This window comes from Coregonus clupeaformis, chromosome 1, assembly GCF_020615455.1.
Source record: "Coregonus clupeaformis isolate EN_2021a chromosome 1, ASM2061545v1, whole genome shotgun sequence".
In the NCBI taxonomy this organism is placed as follows: domain Eukaryota; kingdom Metazoa; phylum Chordata; class Actinopteri; order Salmoniformes; family Salmonidae; genus Coregonus; species Coregonus clupeaformis.
Window position 1 is genome coordinate 82,948,366 of NC_059192.1, and position 12,830 is coordinate 82,961,195.

Sequence of the window (12,830 nt, forward strand, 5' to 3'; positions counted from 1 at the left end):
GGTGAAACAAAAACGGGTGAGAAACATTGACCACCTTGCCTGGCGAGGGTTTAATCTATTCGCTGCACGGATGTACTCCAGATTGCGGTGGTCAGTCAAAATGAGAAAAGGGTGGTTAGCCCCCTCAAGCCAATGTCTCCACGCTTTCAGGGCTTGGACCACGGCCAACAGCTCTCGGTCCCCCACATCATAGTTGCGCTCCGCCGGACTGAGCTTCTTAGAAAAGAACGCACAGGGGCGGAGCTTGGGTGGTGTGCCTGAGCGCTGGGAAAGTACAGCACCTATCCCAGCCTCCGACGCGTCCACCTCAACCGTGAAGGCCAAGGAGGGATCCAGATGAGCCAGCACTGGAGCCGAGGTAAACAGGTTCTTCAGATGATTGAACGCCCTGTCCGCCTCAGCTGACCACCGCAGACGCACCGGTCCCCCCTTCAGCAATGAGGTAATGGGAGCCGCTACCTGACCAAAGCCCCGGATAAACCTCCGGTAGTAATTGGCAAATCCCAAAAATTGCTGCACCTCCTTCACCGTGGTTGGAGTCGGCCAATTACGCACGGCCGAAATGCGGTCACTTTCCATTTTCACCCCAGACGCGGACCCTAGGAAGGAGATGGACTCCTGAAAGAACAGGCATTTCTCCGCCTTGGCATACAGGTCATGCTTCAACAGTCGTCCAAGTACTTTACGCACCAGGGACACATGCTCGGCCCGTGTAGCGGAGTATATGAGAATGTCATCAATATACACCACTACACCCTGTCCGTGCAGATCCCTGAAAATCTCATCGACAAAGGCTTGGAAGACTGATGGAGCATTCGTCAACCCTTATGGCATGACGAGGTACTCATAGTGTCCTGAGGTAGTGCTGAAAGCCGTCTTCCACTCATCTCCTTCCCGAATACGCACCAGATTGTACGCACTCCTGAGATCCAATTTCGTGAAGAAGTGCGCCCCGTGCAGTGATTCCGTCATACATGCTATCAGAGGTAAGGGATAGCTGTACTTGACAGTGATCTGATTAAGCCCACGGTAATCAATGCACGGGCGTAACCCACCATCCTTCTTCTTCACGAAAAATAAACTTGAGGAAACAGGTGAAGTGGAAAGCCGAATGTATCCCTGTCTCAGAGATTCGGAGACATATGTTTCCATAGCCGCCTTCTCCGCCTGTGACAGAGGATACACGTGACTCCGGGGAAGTGCAGCACCTACCTGGAGATTTATCGCACAATCCCCCAGACGATGGGGTGGTAATTTAGTCGCCCTCTTCTTACTGAAGGCGAGACCCAAATCGGCATACTCAGAAGGAATGTGCACTGTGGAGACCTGGTTTGGACTCTCCACCGTAGTAGCCCCCAAGGAAACCCCTACACACCTCCCTGAGCACTGACTGGACCATCCCTTGAGAGCCCTCTGTTGCCAGGAAATAGTGGGATCATGAGTGGTTAACCAGGGAAGTCCCAACACCACAGGATACGCAGGATAATCAATCAGATAGAGACTAATCCTCTCCTCATGACCCCCCTGCGTCCTCATTAAGAGTGGTGCGGTAACCTCCCTGATTAGACATGACCCTAGCGGGCGACTATCTAATGCGTGGATAGGGAAGGGCACATCAACACGAACAGTAGGAATCCCTAACCTATGAGAATATTGACGATCAATAAAATTCCCAGTTGCGCCTGAATTTACTAGCGCCTTATGCTGGGAATGAGGAGAAAACTCTGGAAACACAACCTCTATACACAACTGACCAACAGGGAGCTCTGGGTGAGTCGGGTGCCTACTCACCTGAGATGGTTGACCAGTGCTCTGCTTACTGCCTCGACTCCCTGGGGACCCTCCCCAGCACCGACCCGCAGTGTGTCCTCTGAGGCCACAGTTGGTGCAGGGGATGGCCCCTCTCCTGGTCTCCCTAAGCGCAGCACCTCCGAGCTCCATGGAGGTAGAGTCGGAGGTGCTGGGGGATGGAATGAATGGACCCCGATCAGAACGTCCGCGGGTCTCCAACAGGTTATCCAGCCTGATGGACATCTCCACCAGTTGGTCCAGGTTGAGATTGGAATCCCTGCAGGCCAGTTCCCGCCGAACGTCCTCCCTTAGGCTGCACCGATAGTGGTCGATCAGGGCCCTCTCATTCCATCCGGCGCTGGCTGCCAATGTCCTGAACTCCAGCGCAAAATCCTGGGCGCTCCTCCTCTCCTGTCGTATAATAATAATAATATAATATGCCATTTAGCAGACGCTTTTATCCAAAGCGACTTACAGTCATGCGTGCATACATTTATTTTATTTTTTGTGTATGGGTGGTCCCGGGGATCGAACCCACTACCTTGGCGTTACAAGCGCCGTGCTCTACCAGCTGAGCTACAGAGGACCACTGTCGTAGGTGGAACAGACGCTCGCCTGCCGCTCTCCCCTCCGGTGGATGATGGAATACCGCCCGGAAGTGGCGGGTGAAATCCTCGTAGCGGACCGATGCAGCGTCAATTCCTCCCCACTCGGCGTTAGCCCACTCAAGCGTCTTCCCCGACAGACAGGAGATGAGGGCGGACACACTCTCGTATCCCGAGGGCGCCGGGTGAATGGTTGCCAGGTAGAGCTCTACCTGGAGAAGGAAACCCTGACACCCGGCTGGTGTACCGTCATATGCCCTCGGGAGCGAGAGCCGAATAACACTGGGCCCAGGTGGACTGTGGTATGGGTGGTAGAGTGGTTGGAGGAGGTGTGGGAAGGCCACCTCTCTCCTAATGGTCCATAGTATTCATCACCCTCTCCATGGCGGTGCCGAGCGCCTGGATGATACTCTCCTGTTGTTGAAATCGTTCCTCCATCGATTCGGACTGACGGGCTGTACCTGCTGACTCCATAGATGGTGCGTGGTTCTGTAACGAGTGTCAGTGTAATGCGGTGGATCGAAGTCAGGCGCAGGACACAGAACTCGAAGAAACGTACTTTACTGAAAATGAGTAAAGAAAACAACACAGAAATACCTCCACACAGGAAGGAACTAACCCGCTCACCAACGACACACGAAACGAAAAACAACCACGCACAAAACACATTGGTAGCCACTGGGTTAAATAGGGAAGGTGTGATTACAATAATGGGCAACAGGTGTGTAACAATAGACAACAGGTGCAACATAGAAACATAGAACATAGATCGGCAGTAGCTAGTATTCCGGTGACGACGAACGCCGCAGCCTGCCCGAGCAAGGAGGAGGGGCAGCCTCGGCAGAATCCGTGACCACCTTTCAGATTCTTGTCAGCACTTCTTATGGAGCATCGATATGGGCCTTTGTTAAAAGTATCTCAGCCTCTATAGAAAACCTAACCTTTTTTTCTAACAATCAGTGTGTATATTTTGTAGTGTCAATGAATCAATTAGTCATAAACTGTACAATCAAGCTTATTACATTACTTTGATTATTATTATATATGTATTTTTTCCATACCTACCCGGTATATACAGTGCACTTGTGGTGCACCACTTTCATGGTATTATTATATAATATCTGTCACTAGTATTTCAATAGGTTTGGTACCTCTTTTCCCTCACAACTCTGTATTCCACCTTTATCCTCTTTCTGTAGTGAGCCAAGGGGGCATGGCAGCAGACATTTGTCCAGATCCTGGGATTCCAGAGAATGGGAAGAGGATGGGCTTTGACTTTCAGTGGGTGCCTTTTCTTCACTCTTATCAGGTTTGGTGTCAGTGTAATGGGAACTGTGTGGAACAGCTTTAATCGGGGCGAGCCCTGCTGTGTTGCATTTTTAAACCCCCACTGTTATGCCATCACCATTAGTGACTGCAATTGCACCCCCTCAATAGGTGATAAGATCCTCTTAGAGAAGATGCCTTAATTCAACAAGGGTCATTACTTGTTTGTTAAGGAGGCAGACTTACTTATCACCATTAAAAACAAAGAAACTTGAGAATGGTAGGGAACTTGTACACAGAGAAAAAAAATGATATTTCGAGGAAGAAAGTCTGTCACAGCCATAGAGGGGCCAGGGGTTGATGGTGAGTTCTGTGCGGCAGGTCAGTCACTGACGGTCATTTGTTTCTCCAACTCCCATAGGGTCGGAGCCAGCATCCAGTTTTCCTGCGATGACAGCTATGTGCTTCAGGGATCAAAGAGCATCACTTGCCAGAGAGTGACAGAGACGCTGGCTGCGTGGAGTGACCACAGGCCTATCTGCCGCAGTAAGTGTGAACCCAGGCAGGCCATTTCCCATCCCAACACTTTCTGTTGGTACATTTTCACATCTCGTTAAGGGAGATGGGGGACACGCACCAATTGTGAGTAGGGTGTGGGGTGTTCAATGGTGAGGGACTACAGTACAGAGATTCTTTTATTTCGAGGATTTAACTGTTACCTACTACTAACCAGGTCAAAGACTTGAATGTTCTATATTCTTCATATTACCATGGCTTTACCTGGAATTTTCAAAGGCTATTCAAGATTCAATCCCCTTGATTTAAAAGCATTGAGATGTCTTCTCTCTGTCTTTATTGAGACTTGCAGTTGTTAGCCATCTGTGAGAGGCAGTAACTGCAAGCTGTCTTCCTTTGAAGTGTTAATAGCTGGGATGAATATCACATGAGCTCCCAAAATGATTATGACTGCATAGTAGGCTTTTGTTAGCACATGCTGTGTACGAAAACAGAAAAGGGTTGTTTTTACTATATACAGCTGCGGAAAAAATTAAGAGACCACTGCAAAATTATCAGTTTCTAAGGTTTTACTATTTATAGGTATGTGTTTGGGTAAAAATAACATTTTTGTTTTATTCTATAAACTACTGACAACATTTCTTCCAAATTCCAAATAAAATTTTTGTAATTTAGAGCATTTATTTGCAGAAAATGAGAACTGGTCAAAATAACAAAAAATATGCAGTGTTGTCAGACCTCAAATAATGCAAGGAAAATAAGTTCATCTTCATTTTTAAACAACACAATAGTAATGTTTTTACTTACGAAGAGTTCAGAAATCAATATTTGGTGGAATAACCCTGATTTTCAATCACAGCTTTCATGCGTCTTGGCATGCTCTCCTCCAGTCTTTCACATTGATGTTGGGTGACTTTATGCCACTCCTGGCGCAAAGATTCAAGCAGCTCGGCTTTGTTTGATGGCCTGTGACCATCCATCTTCCTCTTGATCACATTCCAGAAGTTTTCAATGGGGTTCAGGTCTGGAGATTGGGCTGGCCATGACAGGGTCTTGATCTGGTGGTCCTCCATCCACACCTTCATTGACCTGGCTTTGTGGCATGGCACATTGTCCTGCTGGAAAAACCAATCCTCAGAGTTGGGGAACAATGTCAGAGCAAAAGGAAGCAAGTTTTCTTCCAGGACAACCTTGTACGTGGCTTGATTCATGCGTGATTCACAAAGACAAATCTGCCCGATTCCAGCCTTGCTGAAGCACCCCCAGATCATCACCGATCCTCCACCAAATTTCACAGTGGGTGCGAGACACTGTGGCTTGTAGGCCTCTCCAGGTCTCCGTCTAACCATTAGACGACCAGGTGTTGCCCAAAGCTGAAAATTGGACTCATCAGAGAAGATGACCTTACTCCAGTCCTCTACGGTCCAATCCTTATGGTCTTTTGCAAACCTCAGCCTGGCTCTTCTTTTCTTCTCATTGATGAAGGGCTTTTTTCTAGCTTTGCACGACTTCAGCCCTGCCCCTTGGAGCCTGTTTCGAACCGTCCTCGCCGTGCACTTCACCCCAGCTGCCTTTTGCCATTATTTTTGTAGGTCATATGATGTCATCCTACGGTTGTTGAGTGACATTCGAATGAGTTGGCGGTCATCCCGGTCAGTAAAGAGTCGTTTTTGCCCTCTGCCGGTCTGTAGCTTTGTTGTCCCCAATGTCTGCTGCTTGACTTATGAACCGCCGTCTTTGAAATGTTAAGGATGGAAGCTACCTGACGCTCACTGTATCCCTCTGCCAGTAAAGCCAGAATTGAACCTTTCTTTTCCTCACTCAAAACTTTCCTTTTCAACTCTTTTGGCATGGTCAATAGTTATTTTTTGATTAATATTACTTTTGAGGTACTATTAGCACAATTTTTGCCATCCAGCTGGTCCTATTGCAAGAGGATAGTGATGACCACAGCAGTGGTTTTTATACATTTCCCCGTTAAATAAGATTTGGTTCAGGTGATCACCTAATCAGTACCTAATTCAGTAGAATGAGGTGTGCCTGTGTTGGAATTCAACAGACACTGGAATGGAATGGCTGTCATACATGTAGAGATGCTGATTTAAGAAACATTTGCAGTGGTCTCTACATTTTTTCCAGAGCTGTATATATATACACTAACGGTCAAAAGTTTTAGAACACCAACTCATTCAACGGTTTTTATTTATTTTTACTATTTTCTACATTGTAGGATAATAGTGAAGACATCAAAACTATGAAATAACACATATGGAATCATGTAGTAACCAAAAAAGTGTTATACAAATCAAAATATATTTTATATTTGAGATTATTCAAATAGCCACCCTTTGCCTTGATGACAGCATTGCACATTCTTGGCATTCTCTCAACCAGCTTCACCTGGAATGCTTTTCCAACAGTCTTGAAAGAGTTCCCACATATGCTGAGCACTTGTTGGCTGCTTTTCCTTCACTCTGCCGTCCGACTCATCCCAAACCATCTCAATTTGGTTGAGATCGGGGGATTGTGGAGGCCAGGTCATCTGATGCAGCACTCCATCACTCTCCTTCTTGGTAAAATAGCCCTTACACAGCCTGGAGATGTGTTGGGTCATTGTCCTGTTGAAAAACAAATGATAAACCCACTAAGCCCAAACCAGATGGGATGGCGTATCGCTGCAGAATGCTGTGGTAGCCATGCTGGTTAAGTGTGCCTTGAATTCTAAATAAATCACAGACAGTGTCACCAGCAAAGCACCCCCACACATAACACCTCCTCCTCCATACTTTACGGTGGGAACTACACATGCAGAGATCATCTGTTCACCCACAACTCGTCTCACAAATCTCCAATTTGGACTCCAGACCAAAGGACATATTTCCACCGGTCTAATGTAAATGTCTCGTGTTTCTTGGTCCAAGCAAGTCTCTTCTTCTTATTGGTGTCCTTTAGTAGTGGTTTCTTTGCAGCAATTCGACCATGAAGGCCTGATTCACACAGTCTCCTCTGAACAGTTGATGTTGAGATGTGTCTGTTACTTGAACTCTATGAAGCATTTATTTGGGCTGCAATTTCTGAGGCTGGTAACTCTAATGAACTTATCCTCTGCAGCAGAGGTAACTCTGGGTCTTCCATTCCTTTGGCGGTCCTCATGAGAGCCAGTTTCATCATAGCGCTTGATGGTTTTTGCAACAGCACTTGAAGAAACTTTCAAAGTTCTTGAAATGTTCCGTATTAACTGACCTTCATGTCTTAAAGTAATGATGGACTGTCGTTTCTCTTTGCTTATTTGAGCTGTTCTTGACATAATATGGACATGGTATTTTACCAAATAGGGCTATCTGCTGTATACCCCCCCTACCTTGTCACAACACAACTGATTGACTCAAGCGCATCAAGAAGGAAATAAATTCTACAAATTAACTTTTAAGAAGGCACACCTGTTAATTGAAATGCATTCCAGGTGACTACCTCATGAAGCTGGTTGAGAGAATGCCAAGAGTGTGCAAATCTGTCATCAAGGCAAAGGGTGGCTATTTGTAGAATCTCAAATATAACATATATTTAGATTTGTTTAACACTTTTTTGGTTAGTACATGATTCCATACGTGTTATTTCATAGTTTTGATGTCTTCCCTATTATTATACAATGTAGAAAATAGTAAAAATATAGAAAAACCCATGAATAAGTAGGTGTTCTAAAACTTTTCACCGATAGAGTATATTTTTTACATTTGCTATCAATATAGCATTAAAAATAGTTTTCCAGATTGCGTTTTGGCAACAAAAAAATAGGAATGCAAATATTGGGTCGCGACTGAGACAACCTGGTTCAATTTCGGTCCTGAGGTGAGATCTGCAGAGTTCTAACTTTCAAAGCCATAGAGGACACAGGCCTCCAGAAAACATTAATCAAAATGAAATGAGGCAGTATGTCAACCATCCAGAAGGAAGAGTAACCATGTTTGACAATTTCTTAGCACCTTTCCTGGGAAGTACTGATTGATCCAGATACTTTTTGTCACAGCATCACCCAGTAAAACCTTTAAGAATAACACTCTACTACCACTTCACCCCCAAACTTCTCTCCTCTACCACCTCCTCCATGCGGAGCTAAGTAACCGGTAAAAGCCATTAAATGTGAAGTTAAAAAGCCTCCAGGCCAGAGATCCACTGCTGCTCTTTTCTCTCCCGGATGGGCATGATCCCAGGTGATTACTTAGTTAATTATAGAATGTGTTTCCGACCTGTAAATGAAGAATGTGCTCGTTTTGGCATTTTTTTCTACCGACTCTATGGAACCCTCTGACTCTTCGATAATTAACAGGCGCACAGCGTAGTCATCAGAGATTTCATAATTAATATTTTTCAGCTTCACCTCTTGATGATTTCACTCACCAATCCTCAGCTGTTGTGGAGAGGATAACGTTTGAGTAATTAAAAGGCACTGTTTTGTAAACAAGCATGTTGGCTTCCAGCCTTTCAGTGAAGGATACCACTGTAGATACCTCTTCTTAGTAGGCTGGAATTCAACCTTAAGATTCCAGACACATTTTCTATGAGAAAGTGTCCATAGTCGTGGAATGAATGCATTCCACGACTAACTGTTTTACAGAAAATGTACAGCAGTGTCAAGTCTATTTCTGGAGTTGGTTGAGGTTATTGCTTTACCTAATGGCTCATCTTTCTCAGTGTGATTGTGGGATGTATATCACCTGTTGATCATTGCATTGTTGTTTCCAATGTAGCATCCATATAATTTCTGATAGATGTATTTTATTTTATTTCAACAGCGAGAACATGTGGCTCTAATTTAAGAGGACCAAAGGGCTTCATCACCTCCCCTAATTACCCTGTTCAGTATGAAAATAATGCCCACTGTGTCTGGGTCATAACAGCAGTGGACAATGGGAAGGTGAGTCAGATTTATTTTCTTCTTTCTTTCACTTAAACACAGTAAGTTATCAGCATTCATATACTTGCTAATGAATCCCCCTGCAAGGTGAATGGTTCAACTTCAATCATTTAATTCATTTTTTGTTGTATTTTGCAAGTTGAGTATCGAGGCAAAATCAAAATATTTTGGAGGCAGTCTGAGAGATTTTTTTGCTCCAAATATATTTTGTTGTGACAGTGACCCAATAGGACACATCTTATGAAAGACAAAATGTTCTGTAAAGCAAAATAGTATGTGAGGCATGAACCTTGACATTATGACAAATGTGTGCTGTGTTTATATGTACCCTGCATGATGCCAAACAACCCATGACTTCATTGGATGACTTCATTGGCATTGTTAATTAAACATTTCATTATCATGCATTGTTTTTATTCAGCGATTAAACAATTTGTTTTTACTTGGCATACTCCATGTTTATTTCATTTTCTTTCAATAATAAACTCCACAAGTTAACGGCAAGAATGGAGATGATTTCTGTGAGAAAAATAAAAGACAACAAAACACAAAAGAAACCCCAAAAATTATATTGTATTATTTTAATTCAGTCACCTCAATGTCAGAAAAGTTTCAAGAGCAATATTGGAATCATGCTGGTGCAATGTATACATACCTATTCCATGGTGGGGTGGGATCCAAGCACGTAATTATGATTATGTTACCGTATTAATGCAATGCCATTGTGTGCATTAGCATACAAATGGCATTAAAAATCACTAAATGATCATAACAAATATGAGGCAAATTATCAGAAAAAAATCTAATTTTATAAAGAGGGCCCACTTGAAACTGTTAAATTAATGATTTCTACTTGTCTTTTATATCCCTTGTGCAACGTAGGGGTCAGAGCACTAAAGATAAAGCAAACAGTAATTAATATCTCCTGCTGTAAATTATGGATACTTCAAGAAAGTGTGCCTTAAAGGAAATGGAACTCTTCAAAGTGATTGGAAATTAATAATCAGTTGGCTGCAGTAGCGGTGCGTGGGTAAAATCTCTAGGGAAGCCAAGCCCCCCAAAAAGCCATATTACAACCTATGTGCTGTGATAATTGCGCTGTTTGCTCTATAACCTGTTAATTCATATGCCTTGACACCGTGCTATATAGGCCTAAAGGCAGAGACAATAAGAAGACACAGTGGCAGAATACATTCAACCACACCTTTGTTTTATCACAAAACCGGATCGCAACCTCTGTCCAGTGTCCACAAAGCATATTGCATGTACAGTAACAGACAGCATGGTCAAGCAAGTCAATCCAAAATGTTTGGACCACTAAACAACTATTGATTTAGAACCACAGAGAGTTACCGCAAGTCGCAAAGAAAACAGGAGCTGCCTCCACTATTCCAGCACCATTTCAACTTCAACATTTGAACATCATAAAGTCACCTCTGCTTAGTCTAGTACAGTGACAACTAAAACATACCAAAAACAATTTAGTCCAATCAACGTAAGCTAAATATGATGTGGCTGTCCATGGTTCTGATTTCTGTGTGTGTGTGCGTGTGTGTGTGTCTGTGTGTGTGTGTGTGTGTGTGTTTGTGCGTGCGCGTTCGTGCAAGTAGAAGAACATGTTGACTTACCCTACTTGTAGAGAAACGCCAATGCCATCCTCCTCTCTTTCATGTTGACAAAACGGTCTATTACTTTGTCATACAGTACACGCTTTTATTTTTTGTTGTCTTAGGCTACCTGGCTAAAATGCTTGCTCGCTAGCCTAACTTCCATTCATGGGCAACGTTAGCTAGTTAACATAAGACTTCTACATCTGGCTACATATTGAACTTCCATCCTCTCAGGCCAGGGGCACAAAAATGTATGAATTAATGGTTGGAACAGAATCGCCGTTATAATCGTTGGCCAGTACGGAGAATTAAGTAAAACCACAAGTCCAAATCCCTATCTCCATCCATGGCTAATTTAGGAAAGGACCAATTTTAGCTAGCTGGCTAGCTAGCCACCGGAGGACAACAACACAAATAAATGCAACAATTCAAGTTTTTCTGTCAATGACGTATGCTCCCAATGGGATTTGACAGGAGTGACACCAAATCCAAGCTGGCTTCCCTTGACACTTTTTTTTGGTGCGCCAGGACCATTCACAGTTGAGCTCGCTCAGTTTAGCTCAAGGCTGATTGGCACATTTTCTATACTTTTTTTGTCAAGGAAGGCCAGATGCTTGCTGGCTTGCCTTGCCTTCAATGCTACAGGCGGCAACAATGCAATACTCATTTGGACCAGACAGCATCAGAAAGATGGCCTACACATAGAGAGACAGAGGGGCGCTGTTTCGCTCGCTCGGATGCTTTCTCCTGTGAGATAGATTCAGCCTCTTGCGAACTGAAGGAAAAGTATGAAACACAGAGAGATTAAAGATTAAATATCTATATATATTTTTTTTATTAGTCCATTTTTTGGGAAAGCCTGGCTTCCCTTGGCATCCATGAATACACGCCACTGCTTGGCTGTAAATTGCTGAATCTCTGATGCATATGTATTTGTGCATGTGACCACCAGTATTTGTTATGTTGCCATTAACACTGTCCACCCAAAACCAAATCTCCCTATGAACATAATTAACGGGACTTCATTTTCTTGGGGCTAATGCTGCAGCTACAAAACAGCACTCGGGTCAATTAAGTCAAGGCAGAAATTACTTTACAAAGTAGTTTGAGAATGATGTTAAAAGTTTGACATGTCACTCAGATATTCAGCATGCCCAAATTCAGCAAAAACCTCTGACAGATAAGATTGGAGGTACACTACATGACCAAAAGTATGTGGACACCTGCTCGTCGAACATATCATTCCAAAATCATGGGCATTAATGTGGAGCTGGTCCCCACTTTGCTGCTATAACAGCCTCCACTCTTCTGGGAAGGCTTTCCACTAGATGTTGGAACATTGCTGCGGGGACTTGCTTCCATTCAGCCATGATCATTAGTGAGGTCGGGCACTGATGTTGGGCAATTAGGCCTGGCTCGCAGTCGGCATTCCAAATTATCCCAAATGTATTTGATAGGGTTGAGGTCAGGGATCTGTGCAGGCCAGTCATGTTCTTCCACACCGATCTCGACAACCCATTTCTGTATGGACCTCGCTTTGTGCACGGGACATTGTCATGCTGAAACAGGAAAGGACCTTCCCCAAACTGTTGCTACCAAGTTGGAAGCACAGAATCGTCTAGAATGTCATTGTATGCTGTAGCGTTAAGATTCCCCTTCACTGGAACTAAGTTGCCTAGCCCAAACCATGAAAAACAGCCCCAGACCATTATTCCTCCTCCACCAAACTTTACAGTTGGCACTATTCATTGGGGCAGGTAGCGTTCTCCTGGCATCCGCCAAACCCAGATTTGTCCGTTGGACTGCCAGATGGTGAAGCGTGATTCATCACTCCAGAGAATGCTTTTCCGCTGCTCCAGAGTCCAATGGCACCGAGCTTTACACCACTCCAGTCAACACTTGGCATTGCGCATGGTGATCTTAGGCTTGTGTGCGGCTGCTCGGCCATGGAAACCCATTTCATGAAGCTCCCGACGAACAGTTATTGTGATGACATTGCTTACAGGGGCAGTTTGGAACTCGGTAGTGAGTGTTGCAACCAAGGACAGAAGATTTGTACGCGCTTCAGCACTTGGCGGTCCCATTCTGTGAGCTTGTGTGGCCTACCACTTCACGGCTAAGCCATTC

The 12,830-nt window shown here is 44.4% G+C and overlaps 1 protein-coding gene across 1 annotated transcript in view; it reads left to right on the plus strand.

Moving 5' to 3' along the window:
* Positions 1 to 3,611: 3,611 nt before the first annotated feature.
* LOC121575262 (CUB and sushi domain-containing protein 1-like) overlaps positions 3,612 to 12,830 on the plus strand; it is a 190,404-nt gene continuing 181,185 nt past the window's right edge. The window contains exons 1-3 of the mRNA XM_041888234.2: positions 3,612 to 3,677; positions 4,084 to 4,212; positions 8,976 to 9,093. Coding sequence (XP_041744168.2) covers positions 3,661 to 3,677; positions 4,084 to 4,212; positions 8,976 to 9,093 — 264 coding nt within the window. The 5' untranslated portion in view covers positions 3,612 to 3,660. The remainder of the gene's footprint in view (positions 3,678 to 4,083; positions 4,213 to 8,975; positions 9,094 to 12,830) is intronic.